The following is a 19,196-nucleotide window of genomic DNA, read 5'->3' on the forward strand; positions in this document are numbered from 1 at the left end:
AGACATGTATGGAAATATAAAATAATTGTGAATTAATGTAATAACATGAAGGAAAACTGGGGATATGGCATCATCAGCCTACCAAATGAATCTTCATGACAGGCATGCATGTAACTGTTTTCACAAAAATATTGTATAACTTTAAAATCCAATAACTTGGTGATTTGTCATCAGATATTGAATAAGTTTTCAGCAGTGAATTTTACTCTATTTTTAGATGTAATTATTTTCAGCCAAGCAAACCCCTGTAATATACCATGTGGCTGCTCCATCTTCTTACCCTACGGGCCAATCTAACACCTTATTTCCCGCCCCACACACATACCCCACCTTGCTCTCTCTAGCTCCAAGAAGGCTAAAACACCTTTTAACTTGAGATCTCTGATCATCTCTCTTTTCTAAAGCTCCATGATCTCTATTCAGTGACAGTCTTCATTTTCAGTATCCCACCCCCCCACACAAACTGATCTGTATATGATGTTAGTATACAGATCCCCCTCTCTCTCTCCTACAAACACACCCACACACACAATCATGCCTCACACATACCCATGCATCCTTTACACACATAAGCACCCTCACACACAGGCACACCCTCACAATCACACACCCTCACCCACAGATAGGCAGTCACACACCATACAAGCACTTTCATCCACACTCTGGTACTCTCACACATATAAAGTCCCCTACACACATGTATTCTCACACACACCATACAAGCACTGTTATACATCACACTCATGCTCCCCCTCTCCCGTATCACAAATCAAATCACACCTAAGAAAGGAAAACAATGAAATTAAATTAATCTAGTTTTTCTTATAATTACAAAACATTCATATAACATAAACATAAAAAGCACAGCAATCTATCCTCAAAGAGAATAATGCAAAAGATACACATTTACATAATATATTACATGCCAATTTCTCACTTACAGATGTGATCAAATAAGAATCTTCTCAGTATATCCTTCCTTTAATGGAACATAATTCAAAGGACTCACTTGCACATACACATATGTACAGTCATATGAGTGAAATGGAAGAATAGCGATAATAGAAAACATGTTTAAAACAAGCCCATTTCTAAGAAAAAATAAAAAATGTTTATACCAATAGTGAAGCATATCAGAAACAGTTTTGATACAGTATTCAATAATTGAATGTAAACTAGCAAATCCATATCTTTGAAGTCTCCTACATGATTTACCAACTCTCATGTCAGATCGCATGGCCTGGCGTACCATTGTTGATTCATTCTCAGATGCATCTGATTTGTAGTGTAGGAGTGAAGGCTCCTTGCAAACCAGACTACTTGACAGCATTTAATTTTTTAACCAAAGACAAATTTTTTTAGTAGAGTAAGCATTTTGGCATATGTATTTGAAAAAAAAAACTCTGGTTATTGTACCTCAAAATTCAGTTGGTGTTTGGTAAACATATACCCAAATATGACTGTGAACATATTTTAAATTCTGATATTGATTTGCATGAAAGGATCAATAGCAAACCGAAGATCAGCACAAAACTGATTTTTAAAAGTGACATACTTTCCAAATACACGTAGAGATGCCCACATTAATAAGACATAATTCATGAGCAGTACATACATGTAAATATATTAGCCACCAATATACTAAAGCAAACACAGCATGTGTTATTTAGTAAATACATAGTTGTTTGGAAAACATGGTGGAATTATTTGACATGAGAACAAAAATGTCCAAATATGACAGCATTATTTACACATAAATGCCAGTTATGATAAGGGTCTGAATGAGTTCCAACAAAATCCAATAAAATGACCACCAAAGTGTTTATATATAATTTAAAAAATGTGCCAAATGATTCTGGGAGAAAATGTGTAATTGCGGAGAAATAGAAAAAAACAAGTGTGGTATTCCGGCCAGATGTCAGCCTTTTTCCAAGCGATAATAATACGCTGCCCCACATATGGTTATCTATGTTGGTGATCCCCATTGTGGTCACTTTTCTGCTTAGATTTCATGATTTCACAGTGTAGATCTATAATAATAATAATTGGAATTTATATAGCACTTTATCAATCTACAACTGTTCAAAGCGCTTCACAATTATTATTACCCGGTCACTGGATTCATAGCATTTCAAGCAGCCTGTTAGGCGCACACTTGCTAAACCATCTACATTTAGATCTACAAAGATATGATGACAATTGACCTTGATTTTGCAGACTTCACCATGAAATCAGTGTTTGTTGCATTTACATTCCTTAACCTTAAACAGGCACCTTGCCCAAGGTTTAATAGAGCTGCATCTTCTTTGTGAGTAACCCACAAGCAGCTTTTCCAATTCCTTATATTTCAGCATCTACAAGCAAAAAATTGGAAAATATGGGAAAGCTTCTCTTAAAAAAAGCATGCAAATGCAACACCCATACATGTACAGCAGGATTTCTGAGAAAAGATGAGGCAAGGACCTTTGACAGGGTTCCTTACAATGGTTGCTTCACAAAAGCAGATCAATTTAATTAAACAAAACATCAATTGCAATGTACAATGTAGGTCAGTAAGCATACATTGATGCAATCGAAAGGTCATAGGACCCCTGTCATACTGAAGCCAGTCTTGGTCACCCAATCACGAACTTTATGGGCCCCATAACATAAAACTTTTTGTGGAGTTGATTTCCAAAATTCTTCTAAGAATGATCATACATTATAGTCATTACAATCAATTGCAGAAATCAGTCTCGCAATCAATTTTTAAGCTTCATGTTATGGGGGCCCTCATCACTTGAGACTGCAAACTCATACAAACCCATGTGATATGCTTGTTTAAAAAACTGATGGTAAACCTAGTCTACAAGCACAGACTCAAATTTGACACTTTAACAAGTTATACCATGTCGAGAGTGAAGATTAGGCTCCAAAATGTCTGTCTTGTAAAGGCAGCAACAGAACATGAGTAAAATCTAGTCCCTCTATTTCAGACTCGTAGTGTGCACTATCCGAAAACCAAAGGTCTGTGCCTGCAGACTACGGTACAACCTCAAGTGCACTGTATCTGCTACTACAATATACAGTATTTTTATGCAGCATTAAACTAGTCTGCAGGTACAGACCATTGGTTCTTGCAATTTGCAGAGTCTGAAGTAGTGAGACTAGACTCCTTATGTAATGTGGCTGACACAGACAAAATGTGGAGTCTATTCTTTACACTAGACATGGCATAATTGGTAAAAGTGTAAAGTTTGAGCCATTGCTTGTAGGCTAGCATTGAAACACAATGGCCCAAATTCACAAAGGTGGTTTTGAAAACCATCGGTTGAACCCGTGGTTTAGGCAGATTTCCTGTATAAATTACGCTTATTCACCGCATATAATAAAAATGTCCAATGCTGATGCGCGCTTTTGTCACAGTGCGCCAAATTGACGCTTGTTGTCATGGTTAAATACGCTATTTCATTCATGAGTCCACTGTTTGAAGAACAGACTCATTAATTAATAACAGTTGACTCGTGAATAAAATAGCATGGATAACCAAGGCAACAGGCGTCAATTTGGCATATTGTGATAAAAGCGTGCACAAGTATTGGACATTTTTTAATATACGCGGTAAATAAGCGTAATTTATACAGGAAATCTGCATAAACCGTTGGTTCAACCGATGGTTTTAAAAACCACCTTTGTGAATTCGGGCCAATAGGGTCAAGACTGTATTCAGTGGGCTTGGGGCATTAAACTAAGATGCAAAACAGAGAAAGTGACATGTAATATCTTAAAAAATGAATAGTTTATACACTATATTAAGAAAGAGCTCATCTCTTTTGATCTCCTATGATTTTGCTTGCTGTGACTGCATTTGTGCCATTTGAGCTTGAATCTTCATGTTCATCACTTCTGTCACAACTGCAACAAAGAAAAAAGCACATAACAAAACTTTAGAGTAAGAGTTATCAATTCAGAAAGAAAAGGAGACATAAAATCTAAACATTTTAAACAATATAATGTCTACAGCCAGGGAAATAACACAATACCTTTATACATTAAAGGGGAAGTTCACCCTTAAATTTTGGTTTCAATAAAAGCAGAAGTATGTGAGAAAAATATTGAAAGTTTTATGAAAGTCCATCCAAGAATAAGAATAAATAAGGAAAAAAAGCTATGATATTTAAAAAGTTTTTAATTTGTGATCCAATGCGAGCAGCTCCTGCTATATCAGAGAATTTTTAAAGAAACATGATGAATACATAAAAATTCTAATAGAAAGGGGTATGAAAATGATGTGTCTAATGATATATCTCCTGCAACAAAAATGACTTTCAAAGTTTTGAGAAAATTGCTTTTCAAAAATTTCTATCACACATATGGAGGAGCTGCTCGTCTGTGACGTCACAAAATGAGAAATTCTGTAATTCATAAATTTGTTATCCTTTGATGAATTTTCATCAAACCTTGATATTTTTCTATTGAATATTTCTGCTTTATTAAAACCAATTCTTAACTTCCTCTTTAAGAGCACGAGAGTATACAGGAGTCCAGTTTATATACACTACACAAAGTGATCATTTCATAAATTATGACATTTTCAGAAATTTTAGTGCTAGCATATTTTTTGTTATATCTGAGTCATATCTCTCTAAATGGTTTTTTAACGCAACATTTGGGCAAAACTTTAAAGTTCAATCTTAAAAATACTGGTAAACTTTCACATGTTTTCCTCACCAATAAAAAATCATTTATCCTTTTTTACAGTAAATTTCCATGAATGGAATGGGGCTTTTTCAGAAAATAACTTCTAGCAGCTTTAATTGATGGCTAAATTGTTTGGGACCAGAAGTTTAAATAACCCAGGATATTAAAAAAAAAATCTCAACTTTAGGGACATTTGCAACTGTTGTAACTTTGCCATAATGGCCACTACCATTGTAACAGGGCTCAGCAGCCAATCACAATAAATGTTTCGCTGGTAGTTGCCATAATTGCAAAGTTACAACAGTTGCAAGCCCTTTACGAAACGGGCCCTAGGTTTTTTCTTTAATACCATTTTTTTAATGTGAAAAATATTTGCGAAGATATGGAAGAGTTAATCAATTTTTGAAAAATGACAATTTATCTAGAATTGCCTCGTGTATACTTTTGACCCTGAAATATTAATGTATCTGCATATAAACTAGCTGAGCTATATCTCTGAAAATAAATTTGAATTGGTACAAGAATAGAACTTCTATATTTCCAAATAGGCTGACAATTTTTGAGATTTGCAGAATTTAAACAGTAGTGCTGTGTATGGTTATGCATTCCACTATAGTATACAATCATTCACTTCATTGTTCTCTTTGTACAGATATTAGTGTAATAACTCAATTAATATATATTCTTTTCATGTTTTGACAGTTCCTATGATAGGAATTCTATTTAATATTCATATGTATTTTTTTATATGCACTGTTAACTTTTAAACAAACAATATTTAAGAGCATTTCTTCCTCTCACATTGAAGGACTCTAAATTAGAAGGGGTTTTATAAACCACTTCTCAAGCATGAAATGGTAAAAAAAATCAGAATATAATATTTGTCTGTAGGTTTTTGATATCCAATCACTGAATTTGTAAAATCAAAGCTCAAAAGGGTAAGTTCACATTTTTTTTATTGTTCTTTGGGCCTGATGTTGCCATAAAAAATGATGAAAAGTGGCCCATAATTGCTAAATCATAAACCATGATTACAATAGATAGATAGTTTTTACATCAAGCTAATCAAATATGAATTAATAAAACTCTTAAATCAGTTTAAAGAAATATCGAATAATAACGAAAGATCATTAATATATCATATCATAATGTAAATTTAAACAAATAATAATGGTAACAAAAATCAATCGGCAAGTTAGATGATACTTGAGCAAAATTCACATTATTGACATTTATTAAACCTTTGGCCAAACCTTTAACTTACCTTGTCTCATCTTTGATTTCTCTATTAGTACTGGTTGCACTTTTTCCATTTGTTTAGTGACAAAATCTACTTTTCTTTTGAAGTACTTCTTAGCTTCCTCAAGTGACTGTAAATTAAATAAACACAAAGAATAAAACATCAAGCCTAATTCTTTAACTTTTATTCGTGCTTTCATTTTTTGAGGGATGTGAGACTTGGGCACCGAGCGATATTTTCATACATGGCATATTATTATCTTTATATTTTCAAATTGTGCAATATTGTCAGGATAAGAAAGTTTTCCATATGAAGTAATCAACTCCAGTCGCTTTCATTCAATAAGAATACTGACAGGTTTTAGTTAAAGCAGGCATGATATTCCCCTCTGAAAAAAAATCTGAAAAATAGCTCATGGTCGCTAAGTCACTGCCGAAGTCCGAGGCGCCCCGGACGGGGTTACAAGCTCTTGCACAGTAAAGAAATCGAAAGTGATTTTTACATGTAAAGGTGAGTCTGCATGATAGTTATATCATTTGACTTTAAAAAAACAGTAAAAAACATCATGAGAATGTTCTAGGCAAAGGATTTCATGTTTAAAAAAAAAAAAATCTGAATAAAAAAAATTATAAAAAAATCAGAATTCTGATTCTAATATATCATGCCTGCTAAATGAATTTGAGTGTCAAATGAGCTGTTGATCATCTAGAGGTAGAGGTTTGTGTCAAAATTGGCTATCCATAGTTAAACCAGAGTTTAAATCAAACCAGAGTTTGGAATATGGGCCACTGTGTCAAATGTTTACTCAGTAAAATGATGTACATTAAAAACAAGTTGAATGCCTCTGGCGGTCTCACCTGCATCACGCGATTCAATGTAGCAGCAGTGCTGACTTTGAAAACTACTATCAAATAATTATTCACAAAATACACCATTCATATATAATGAAACAATACTACATTCATTGACATTTGACCTTGATCATGTGACCTAAAACTTGTCAGTGAAAGTTGATTACCCCTATATCCACATTTTATACACTATATAAAATTTGAAAGTAATGACAGCAATCTAATAATTACCTCTAAAATGGCCAAAGTTCAATGACCTTACATGACCTTTGACCTTGATCATGTGACGCGAAACTTGCACAGGATGTTCAGTGATACTTGATTACTCTTATGTCCAAGTTTCATGAATCAGATCCATAAACTTTCAAAGTTATGATGGTAATTCAACAGATACCCCATTATGGCCAAAGTTCATTGACCTTTGACCTTGGTCATGTGACCTGAAATGCGCACAGGATGTTCAGTGATACTTGATTACTCTTATGTCCAAGTTTTATGCACTAGACCAATAAACTTTCAAAGTTATGATGGTAATTCAACAAATACCCCCAACTTGGCCAAAGTTCATTGACCTTAAATGACCTTTGACCTTAATCATGTGACCTGAAACTTGCACAGGACGTTCAGCGATACTAGATTACTCTTATGTCCAAGTTTCATGAATCAGATCCATAAACTTTCAAAGTTATGATGGTAATTCAACAGATACCCCCAATTTGGCCCAAGTTCATTGACCCTATAAAATGACCTTTGACCTTGGTCATGTGATGTGAAACTAAGGCAGGATGTTCAGTAATACTTGATTAACCTTATGTCCAAGTTTCATGAACTAGGTTAATATATTTTCTAAGTTATGATGACATTTAAAAAACTTAACCTTAGGTTAAGATTTGGTGTTGACGCCGCCGCCGCCGTCGGAAAAGCGGCGCCTATAGTCTCACTCTGCTATAGATGCAGGTGAGACAAAAACCTCTTCAGTAATAATATACATGTGATAAATCTATATCTGCTTCTCGAAAACTTACCTTTTCTACATAGTAGCCAGTCCCTATATCTATTAATACATTATTGACATCTTGCAATTTGCCTGGTACATAGAGCTGTGTAAGTTTAGAGTCAAGGAATAATTTTCACAAAACCAAAAGAATGTGAAATGACAGAGAAAACAATAATACAATATCCAAATTATCATATAGGGGTGGGTGGAAGGTTGTATGATGATGAAAATAACAGTTGAGCTATTGGAAGAAAAAAAAACGTCTTTCATCTGCATGGACTCTTTTTTTTTTGTTGTTGGCAGAATAGGAGCACATCTCTATAAATAATCACAACCCTCTCACTTTTAGAAATAACTATTTTCAATTTGAAAAAGAGTTTTGACTTCTACTCTTTATTCAAAAGATTTGTATACCTTGCAAAATATAGTGAATATATTCCTGACTGATAGCCCTGCCCCCAAAGAGCACATTGTACATAACTTTGATTCTCAAATCAAATTGAGCATGCATTATTCAAAAGTATGATTTAACTCTTCACTAAATAGTCCTATACCTAGACTAAAAAATTACTCACACACAAAAAAAAGATTGATAAGATAAAGGATACAGATGATGTTAGTGGAACCAGCATCTCTTTTCCTGTAGAATAGAAGATATCAATCAAAATTTAGAATTTATCCAGTTATATACACATCTACTTGTTTAGTCCATAGATGTGTACATTAACCTATTCAGTTTATTTTCATACACATAATGAATGCTAGCAATCACATAGAATATACATGTAATGAGAAAGAGAAAACTGGCTACATTTCCAGAGCAGGTAGAGTAATCATTACACTCTGAATAGGCAATATGATGATTTCTTCTAATGAAGATTTAGGATGTGAGATTCAAGAAATATTTTTCATTTCTATCTTTTTTTACCTTTATACCCCCAAATCTAATCAGATCACCACAGTAGCATACACAGGATTTTTTAAGGGGGGGGGGGGTTCAAGCTGAATGAAATGTTGACACCCCCCCAAAAAAAAAGGGGGTCTTCACCACCAATTTCAGGTCCTTTCGTACCTCAAAAAAATTGGACAAGCAAAAAAAATAATAAAATTTTAGGGGGGAGGTTGAATTCTTAGGAGGGGGGTTTCGGGTATCAAAAAAAATCAAGGGGGGTTGAACCCTTGTAACCACCCCCTGCGTACACTTCTGGATCACCAGGCTCCTACACATCCATGAGCCAAGTTTCAGGTTGATCCATCCAATGGTTTTCTTTTGGTTATCGCGAAAGTAAAATTTGGATAGACGGACAACCCGAAAACAAAACACCTCCAGCACAGCCCAAAATGGGCGGAGGCATAAATAAATAACCCCACATGATCTTTGACAGATTTCAGCACAATGGAATTCTCTACCGATGGCTTTACAAAATATTACCCAGCTTGAGCAATTCAAAGTACAATTAAAGACCCAACTCTTTCAGAATGTTTAACTAAGTTAGGTTCAATCTATGTTTTAATATTCTTTGATGTTTATAATATAGAAAGTGGAGGATGTGCACACATTGTGTGCAGGAATGACTGATTGAATCCGATGACCGGGGTAGACACGTCGTTCCGATTAAGCGCCATATAAAAGCGGATTATTATTATTATTAATTATTATTATTTGATATTTGATTTTAAATCTACAATTCTAACCATATTTCCTGCTTTCCTCACACGCAGAGAACTGTAGGTGTTATGCGTCTATTAAGAACTGTACTATTATTATTATTATTTCTATTTTCAGCTCACCTTCATTATCAGAATTTAATTTGCCTATGCTTTCTGATGATTCCATAAACCGAGACTGGGCCATCTTGAGCTGCTGCAAGGAACCCTGCATCATCTCCACCTCCTGCAATAGAAAGAGAGACAAATATAAATTTCTCTTTTTCTCTTTAAGGGTGCCAAGTCATGAATTGAATCTTACCAATTGCAGTGCAGTGAGTGCACCATTTCATAAAAGTTGCTATGATAAAAAGTCTTGCTGGAATGTCAACTACCATGACAACATTGAAAGTTTTGCTTTTTGATTGACTCTTCCAATGAAAGGTGATATTCCAGCACGAGTTGCTATCATAAGCCACTTTTTTATGAAATGAGGCCCAGTGGGTGTTTCACAAATATTTGAGTGTGACTAGAAGTCACACTCAAATTCATAGTTGAATGCTGTATAAAACACATTGTTAGACAAATCTGCTCAGAGGAATTGCACTACTGCACATTAATCAAGGAGATTGAGTGTAAAATATCAATTGTTCCTCGACACTAAGCAAGTCAAGCTTAAGTCTTGTAAGACACCTTTCCCCCCCTGGAATGACAACAGTGCTTTTAAAAACCAATCCAGGGCCATCAACTGTCATGGTCAGGGATCACGTTGATACCCTGTTGACTGGCTATGATGACCCTCTCATTGGCCCTTTCTCCTCTGAAACATCTTCTATAAAATGTGGCCTTGCTCTACAGAGCATCTCAAAAAATTACACACTGCTGATGTCAACATGACGGTTAAAATGGAGCACTAAAAATGCAATTCATGTTCACTCATGCATTAATTTCAATTTAATAATTCATGAAATTTACTCAAACAACCAAAACTGATCATGATTGATCATTAATTTACCACAACACCCTCAACTTTGCGAGTTCCAAAGGAATCGCCTACCAATAACCACTCACACGTATTGCGAGGTTAGTATTAGTATACTAACCTCGCACCACGAACCGCGTTTGGCAGTGGATTTCTAACTAGTGGGTCGCGCGTGCTGGGATCTCACTTCTTGGGTCCACAACACACGACTTCTATGGCTTGATTTTTCTGTGCGCGGTGACATGTAATGAACCCTTGGGTGACCAATAACTGGCCTCAGTCAAGTACGACTATACTCTGTAAAGAGGACTGTAATAAACGGAAGAAGAAGAAATTGGAAGGCTAATTCCAGCCAAGCCTAATTTTCTTGCCCTTTATTTAAGTGGGCATTGGTCACTCAAGCATGAATAGATTTGCTACTTTTTGGTGTCATTTGAAAGTTGACATTATTTGCTTTCCATCTAGAGCTCTATAAAACTTTTCCCCCAAAGTGATATATTTTTATGTGGCAGCCATTTCAAAAATTTCAGACGCACTGTATATACCTGTTACAAGATTACTTCAAACTGGTAAAATCAAATGATTTAATTCAGTGTGGATCCCCCCTTTTCGACGATGATCTTTAAGACAGTCAATTAGACTTTAATCTCTGCGATGAGGGCACCCAATTCCATTGTGGTGGCAAAATAAATATGCCCACAAGTTTTGGTCAAAGGGTATGTATGGTAAGCACAAATAAGGAAAGGATTTCACAATAGCAATGCGTAAATTAATAGGATCAAGGGCATTGAGGCACCGCCACCGGGAAGAGCCCAGCACACACACAGTGTCACAGCCACAGGACACAGGGCCCCGGCGAGCTATGAATAGTTACCGAAAGCATGATTTGACCAATAAATTCATGTTTATCAGACATTAGTTCATTTAGTTTTAAGCTGTTCAAATATTCTCCCCCCCCCCAACAAATGCTTTCACCACTCAGTCATATTCATAGCAAACCACGCACAATCAATGTGTCATCAACGGTGATTTAACTCCTGTATAATTCCAATTAATCTATCACAAAATTGTGAATATCCCTATTGAATATGTGTGTATTAGAATTGCATGCGTCAGTTATCGCATTGGCCTTTTTGCGAGTAAGTGCTTGTTCAAGTCAGTAAAAAAAAATTGAAAGTTTACCTGATCTAACTGTTCTTTAAGACCATTTAGCTGTGGAATCGGAAGCTGCATTAGGTCCACTTGCTGTCCTCCTTCAGACATGGTTACTTCTTTGATCGCAACTCGTAAAAAAAACTGTAACACTAAGTCAGTACCAAAGTGACTGAAACTGAAAGTGAAACTGTGACTACACTCCCAACTCAACTTCAAAGTTGCAATCCGCGCACGAGTCGTGAGAGATGTCTAACTACGAAAGCCGGACAAACTAAACGCACAAATATGGCAGAAAACAGTGCTAAATCCGAAACTGTGAAGTCCAGAAAGGAGCGTAGAATGCAGTAAGTAACAACATATTTTAAGTATTTTTCCAAGCCTCAGTCATCATCAAGTCAAGGCATTTTGACACAGCATCATCACCGATCATGATTTTTCCAAAAAATAATCCAGGCACCACATATTGAATTTTGTGTAAGTAAGGACATGTAAAAATTGTAATTTAATTTAACATAATGCAAGCAATGCCAATGCAATGGCAATGTTGATGGTGTTTCCTGCATTGCATAGTTTACGTATATTCAAAAAGCATTATTAATATGTTTAAAAATGGGAATATTTTAGTTGTTGTAATGTTAGTGTAACGTTTTTCCATTCTTCCTCAAGTTTTCAACTTCAAGAAATAATGAAATGTCATGTCGCACTATATAAGCTTTTGACTCCGTGCCTCACCAGCGGCTCATGAATAAACTTGAGTCATATGGTATTACAGGTTGTATCAAGACCTGGAAACACGACTGCATAAGTAATTGCATTTTTCCAGTAGATCCAGTAATAAAGGTAATAATCCTGGCCGTAGTCGTAGACAGTTTTGCACCAGCCGACTTTGAGAGAATTTCCCCACCATATTAAGTTAACATTAAAAGTCAGATCTAATAATTTGCAAATTAGCAAGTCTCTCAATCACACCTAATGTACCTAGCGCTTTTAAGAATATCGCGATCGGGAACGTCTGTATTTCGGTTAGATCTCGACGAGGTCATTGTCAAATTCTCATTCAGACATCACTTTGCTTGAATTGGTTTCACGGTAGTTTTTTTATGGAATGAAATTAGCGTCCAGAAGATCAGCCTGCGGCCGCTCACCTGTTTGTTCACAGCATAATGGCATAATTTTGGTCACTAACTTCAGACCATATAAATATAATAGGGGAATCCCACTCCAAGCGAAGCGATGTCTTGACTGAGAATTTGACGTCGAGATCGAAGCCGAAATACAGCTGTTCCCGATCACGATAATCAGAAAAGTGGTGGGTTTATTGACCTTGAAATGTGATTGAGAGACTTGCTATGACATGTGCGAACAATCTGATTGGGAAATCCTTGTGAAGTCAGCCGGTGCGAAACTGCATTAGCATTGGCCATTCCGACTCCTGAAGCTAGTCAACACTTTTGTTTTGGTAGATATTTTTTGTAAAATTCAAGTCAGTTAACTATTAGGCCTACCCTTTTTTAATACATCTATACAGATTACAGTTCATTGTGTGATTTAACTGAATTGATTTTGTAAAGTTTCCTAAATAAAAATACTTTTTTTAAATTGAAGATGGTGGAGTGAGCATCAGCCACAGCAGAATGAACAAGATAAACAAGGTGATTCCACAGGCAAGTCATAATTTGATGATTCATATTAATTCAATACCCTTATTTTAATACCCCCCCCCCACCCCTTCCCATACTGATGAAGAAATGTATACGTAAGTAAAATGGAAACTTGAGCAGAGACTGGTCTTTAAAAAAATTTGAAAGTGAAGCCAGTTATATTTTTCTTTTGGCAGGTACCAGTATTTTGAGCCCTAAAACTGGTGAACTTATGAAAATTTTATATGATTTGTCTGCTTAATGTTTTGTTTGCATTAATAGGAAATACCGAATTATGATTTTACCATGCCATCAGGTTTTTATAACATTTTATCCAATATTTGTCAGTTTATAGTGTAATTAATTAATTTGAAATAATGTATTTCACCCTTAGGATCAAGTTCAGCAGCTGTGAAGCCTCCAGTAAAAACAGAGAGTGTGGATGCCCTGGAAACCCAGGGGAAGAAGTCAGGAAAGACCTCAGGAAAAACCTCAACCAAGAAGTTTTATGTGCTCTTTGTTGGTCAGATTCCATACAGTGCTACAACAGAGGATATAACCAAACACTTCTCTAAAGCTGGTAAGAAAGCATCGTTGTAGCGGAGTCGTCTAAGGTGCCTGACTACACCATTGCAGTCCGGAGTATGATTCCCGGCACGGCCGCAAAAAAGACATGTTATCTCTAATGCTGTTTTATCTTGCATCAAATAAATGATAATGCAATGTGTTAGTAATACCAGCATGTGCACTTAAAAGGAAAAAGATTGGACATTGCCTGAAAAGCTCAATTGAAGGGTTTGGAGGGGGGGGGGGGGGTAGTTAGTTAGATATTTTTTTGAGTTCTTGTAGTGTGTCCCATTGAAGTAATGTCTGAATGATGTAATAATTGAATTTTTAGTAAAGGAGGATATTCAAAATCATAGCAATATAGAATTTGGATTACATGGCTGGCTTAAATAATGTTTCATATTTGTCATTTTCACACGGCAGGTGAATTGAAGTCTGTGAGGTTAGCAACACACAAAGACACTGGTAAATCTAGAGGATTTGGCTACATTGAATTTAAAAACAACAAATCATACATGGTGAGTTGAATATCTATTCCCTTGATAACAATGAATATCAGTTCTACTGTGGGGTACATTATTTCACGACATGTTTTATGTCATTCAATTCATTTAAAGCTCAGTTCGAGTTCTGGTTTAGAATTATTGATGGAAAATGGTTGGAAACAATCCTTAAGTGTTTATCGTATGCCAGAATGCTTATTTACAACAACATTTTTAACAATTCTAGCTTGCTTGAAATGAATTCATTACCACATGCGTTTCATGGTGTAGCTAACACAGGAAACAACATTTGAGACCACACTGTATATAAACAGCATTTTTCAATATTTTTGTGATCTTCCTTTGCTCATTACTCTGTAATTATATGTTTTCCTGAAAAAATGTTCGGCAGATATCATTTGTTTATTTTTGTATAATTCTGTTTAAGTTTTGTTCAAATTCTGTGAACACTTTATTTTCTGTTGTTACCAGTATCAGAGTTTATGAAACACAGTATCAACGTTCTTTTAATATTCCATTTATTCTTTTGAAGTGGTCTGGCGAGAATATATTACGTTAAATCTCTGTTTGCATTTCCCAATTTTCATTGGTTTCAGGTTGTTTATTCTGGGAGATACAAAACTATCCAAAGATGAATTAACCTTGATATGATCTGAAAAAAATATTGTCACATTGGTATGCTACATAAATTTTTTTGTCTGCTTTTCAGAGTGCGTTAGCAATGCATTTGAGTAAACTTCACGGGAGACCCATCAACGTTGAGATCACCTCTCCAGGACGTGGTACCAGTCTCTTCAGGAAGGAAAACCTGAAGCGTAAGAACGAGGAGATGGCTCGTTTTCGTGGACTCAAGGAAGGAGACGCTGCAGGTGGCGCTATGTGCATACCATCGTCCAAACCACACCCTGGTAACAAGAAACAGAAGTTCAATAAAGGCAAGAGGTGACCTTTGAAACGGTGTCGTCATGGACAATAGACTCTATTTGGAAGAATCATTGTGGAGTTACGACCTGAGCTGTCATGGCTTAAGCTGCATGGTCATGAAAATGATATTGGAATTATCTGCACATTGAAACTTCAATGAATAGCCAATATTGGCTATTGCTTCAGGAAATATTTTAAAGAATGGGGAATATTAATGTTTCAGACATAAAATTGAAGTAAAGCAACATGGCGTAGAACAAAGACATTATAAAAAAAGGCTCTGACCCATTTCTAGATGAAACCATATTGTGCAAATTTTTTAGAGATTTAAAAATCAAATGATTCTTTCAGGAAAATAACTATTAGAATACTAATGTCAACATCAGAATTAATGGCAAGCAGTTAATATACAGTGATGGCCGAATATGCGGGAAACCAGTGTGTTGGCTCAGTTGGTAGAGCGTCTGTCTCACAACCAGGAGGTCGGGAATTTAAATCCCGGTCGCGTCAGACCAAAAGATGTTTAAGTATGTGCTGCTACCCTGTTTGCCGTTTAATGATTAAAGGGATAGAGCCTCATCGATATGGCTGCACAGCAGCTGCCGGGCTCATGATTAATTGGGCAAAGCAAATTTTCAGAGTATTTCATTTCATGTCTATTTAAAAAAATAAAAATTGGGATGGATTTTTTTTTTAAGCGTAGTGAATGGTTCAATTATTTTTATGTTCTAAAATGAATTTGCTTTAATACATGTGAAGAGGAATAAAATATTAAAAATCATCAATTAAGTTTTAATACGACCATTCAGAACTTTGGACAGGAGTTTGCTCCGTATTTTTATCTTCTCATCAATTGATATGTTTAATTCCAAATTTGGATTGTTGACCAATCATAAGGGGTGTTGGCTTCAATCTAACTCTCCAGGGTCAAAGGGGAAGGGTCACATTCAGTGGTCAATCCTAAAAAAACTCCTTCTGAGTCTCTCTTCCAATTCATCATTGTCCAGTGGCAGGCCAAGCGGGGTAGGACACAACACCATTACAGGAGTAGTATTTTTTGTAAAGAATAGTCAGCCCCTCAAAATCTATTGTGTCTCAGCCGTCTGGATCTACCCCATGATGTGTTTATCTCGGCCAAAGCTGCAGAAAATATTGAATGTGATCATTGTTTGATATTTATTGATCATGGTGGACATTGTAATAACTGATCGTGATAGTAGGGCTGGTGAAATTCAAATCTTGCTATCATACATTACTTGAAGCTTGATACAAAATACATATATTGGGATTCCAGTTCATGTGTAACAAAGTGTGTTTACCTTCTGGGGGTGTTTCACATAGATTTATGTTTGACTAATATTCCTACTTAAATGTGAACTGATCAATGCGGTGATGCGATATACCAGTATACAACACATAACTGGGACTGCATTTTTCAGTCAGACTTAAATCTTTGTAAAGCACTCCTTAAATATCAAAAGTTTTAAGATTCTTTGCCAGTGTCAAGCCGAGGGTGAAATGTGGGTCAACTTGGGAGATTCCATGGAACAGTGATTTTCACCCACTATTGTTATAAGCTAGCAAAATCCTTGCATTTGATTGGTTCAAAGCAAATTTGTTGGTGAATATGACTATTTGTTTCATGGAAAAAACTCCCTAGGTCTCTAAGCAGAGTTTACAAGCATCAATATTTAATTTCCATGAAAAGTGATGGACAAATCACAACATGTAACTATTTTGTAGAATTCTACTGAACTCATTCGAGTTGTTGATTACCATTCATGGCTATTAAACATTCTTGTGAATAATTTGTGATCTATCTGTTGAACCATGTTTCATGATATCTCTAATCGATTACGTGATGTGATTTACCAGATGCTACACCATTCAAATTATGTTGCTCGAAATCCCATTAAAAAAATTCATAGGAGAAAAGTCTTGTGCATGTTTTTGCTTTTGTTTTACTCTGGCTTAAAAGTCTTTGAGAACATGATTGTTATTGTAAGTAGACTAGAAATTTAGTCAACATAAGTCATTATAATTTACTCTGAAATTGAATTAAAAATTAAAGTCAATACCAAATTCAATACCAAGAGCCTGGTTTCTAGTACAAATTAACTGGGAAAATGGGTAAATTGCCAGTCGGTCTACACCCGCTACATCTACTTTCCCATCCCACATGGTCTTATCTTAGTCTGTCTACAATCAGTCCATTTACTATACTGCCCATCTTTGGCAAAAGGAAGCAAGAGACATCAGTTGAGTTATTTTAGTTTCTGAAACACCCTTTTGTATGTTGCACGTTCAGGCAAAATTTGGGAATAAATAATTGTTCTATGGAAAGATATTGAAGAAAATATGTTAATTTGCATTGACGCCTATGTAAATGATGAACACACATTGTTCATTTACAACAAACAATACTTTTGTAACTTCCTTCCTTTTGCCAAAGTATGGCAGTATAAACCATTTGGTCTGATTGGGGGGGCCACTTCCATTGAAGAGTGGATACCATACGTGACCAAGGGGTTTCGAAAAGCACCCTTAACAAGTATTTTCCATGTTTTGAAAATGCACCCCTTAGCAAGTATTGGCGTGTGAAACAATACCCTTAACAAGTATTGGAAACAAAACGGTACCCTTGACAAGTATTCCCTAAATCAACCCCCTAAACAAGAACGATATATGAATTGTTATGTCATGGACGTGATCACGGACATCGGCTTTACCTTTCATTGGGTTTAGTACCACCCCACACACCTCGCTCAAATCGGACCCTAAACGCGTAGTGTTGGGACAAAAAGATATTTTAGTCTTTTTATACCGTCGCATATTGGACCGTAAACACATAGTTTTCCTAGCGAAATATATTCCCTGGGTTAGGGTTGGGTTAGCCCTAACCCCCGGGGAGGGGGGGGGGGCACTCCCATTGACGAGTGGATACCATGCGTGACCAAAAAAACATGTGGAAACAATCTTTTTCAAGAGAGGGCACGATACATACGTAATAAAGGTGTCAAAAATAATGAAAAAAGGGTATCTATTTTGCTAGGAAAGCTATGTGTTTACAGTCCAATTTGTGAGGGTATAACAGATTATAATACTTTGAAAGGACGAACTTTTTTGCACCAACACTACGTGTTTAGGGTCCTGTGTTGAGATGGGGTGGTACATACTCAGCGGCCTTATAACTTTAACGCTGATGTATGTTAACCGCTTTGTCTGTGTTCTCTGGTATTGCAACTCAAATGTGCATAATAATGTCCATAGTAAGGGAATACTTGTTACTGAAGGGTACCGTTTTGTTTCTAATACCACTTGTTAAGGGTAGGATTTCACACTCCAATACTTGTTAAGGGGTGCATTTTCAGAACATGGAAAATTCTTGTTAAAGGTCAAGTCCACCCCAGGAAAATGCTGACTTTAATAAATAGAGAAAAATCAAACTAGCATAGTGCTGAAAATTTCATCAAAATCGAATGTAAAATAAGAAAGTTATGACATTTTAAAGTTTCGCTTATTTTTCACAAAACAGTGATATGCACAACTAGGTGACTCAGTCGATGATGTCCATCACTCACTATTTCTTTTGTTTTTTATTGTTTGAATTATACAATATTTCATTTTTTTATAGATTTGACAATAAGGACCAACTTGACTGAACCATATAGTATTAAAAAATGCTAATGCCAAATGTTCAGGGAGGAATTAATCGTTGTATCACTTGACAATGAGGAGAAAATTAGAATATTTCATATAATAAAATACAAAACAAATAGTGAGTGGATGACCTCAAAGTCTCCTCATTTGCATACCAGCCAGGATGTGCATATAACTGTTTTGTGAAATTAAGCGAAACTTTGAAATGTCATAACTTTCTTATTTTACATCCGGGAGGGGGGGGGGGCACTTCCATTGATGAGTGGATACCATGCATGACCAAAAAATCATGTTAAAGGGATCTGTTTTTTTAAGATAGGGAACGTTTTGTAACGTAATAAGGGTGTCAA

The 19,196-nt window shown here is 35.8% G+C and overlaps 2 protein-coding genes across 2 annotated transcripts; one reads left to right on the forward strand and one right to left on the reverse strand.

The window, feature by feature from the left end:
- Positions 1-807: 807 nt before the first annotated feature.
- LOC129257429 (prefoldin subunit 5-like) lies at positions 808-12,012 on the reverse strand. The gene is made up of 6 exons (XM_054895746.2): positions 11,580-12,012; positions 9,560-9,662; positions 8,377-8,408; positions 7,797-7,871; positions 5,945-6,050; positions 808-3,894 (listed from the first exon to the last, which is right to left on the reverse strand). The coding sequence occupies exons 1-6, from the start codon at positions 11,658-11,660 to the stop codon at positions 3,821-3,823; spliced, it is 471 nt and encodes a 156-aa protein (XP_054751721.2). The 5' UTR covers positions 11,661-12,012; the 3' UTR covers positions 808-3,820.
- LOC129257427 (uncharacterized) lies at positions 11,215-17,109 on the forward strand. The gene is made up of 5 exons (XM_064096842.1): positions 11,215-11,896; positions 13,158-13,216; positions 13,587-13,772; positions 14,183-14,277; positions 14,972-17,109. The coding sequence occupies exons 1-5, from the start codon at positions 11,838-11,840 to the stop codon at positions 15,206-15,208; spliced, it is 636 nt and encodes a 211-aa protein (XP_063952912.1). The 5' UTR covers positions 11,215-11,837; the 3' UTR covers positions 15,209-17,109.
- Positions 17,110-19,196: the final 2,087 nt, after the last annotated feature.

The sequence above is a fragment of the Lytechinus pictus genome, chromosome 3 (assembly GCF_037042905.1).
Source record: "Lytechinus pictus isolate F3 Inbred chromosome 3, Lp3.0, whole genome shotgun sequence".
NCBI lineage: Eukaryota > Metazoa > Echinodermata > Echinoidea > Temnopleuroida > Toxopneustidae > Lytechinus > Lytechinus pictus.

Bases quoted from the DNA above. Each gene is read 5' to 3' on its own strand.
- LOC129257429 (XM_054895746.2), bottom strand. From the start codon at position 11,660: ATGTCTGAAGGAGGACAGCAAGTGGACCTAATGCAGCTTCCGATTCCA. The intron at 8,409-9,559 runs GTGAGCTGAAAA...TCTATTCTACAG, and splicing joins ATTAAATTCTGATAATGAAG to GAAAAGAGATGCTGGTTCCA. The intron at 3,895-5,944 runs GTAAGTTAAAGG...TCTTTGTTGCAG, and splicing joins GAAATCAAAGATGAGACAAG to TTGTGACAGAAGTGATGAAC.
- LOC129257427 (XM_064096842.1), top strand. From the start codon at position 11,838: ATGGCAGAAAACAGTGCTAAATCCGAAACTGTGAAGTCCAGAAAGGAG. The intron at 11,897-13,157 runs GTAAGTAACAAC...TTTAAATTGAAG, and splicing joins AGAAAGGAGCGTAGAATGCA to ATGGTGGAGTGAGCATCAGC. The intron at 14,278-14,971 runs GTGAGTTGAATA...TCTGCTTTTCAG, and splicing joins AAAACAACAAATCATACATG to AGTGCGTTAGCAATGCATTT.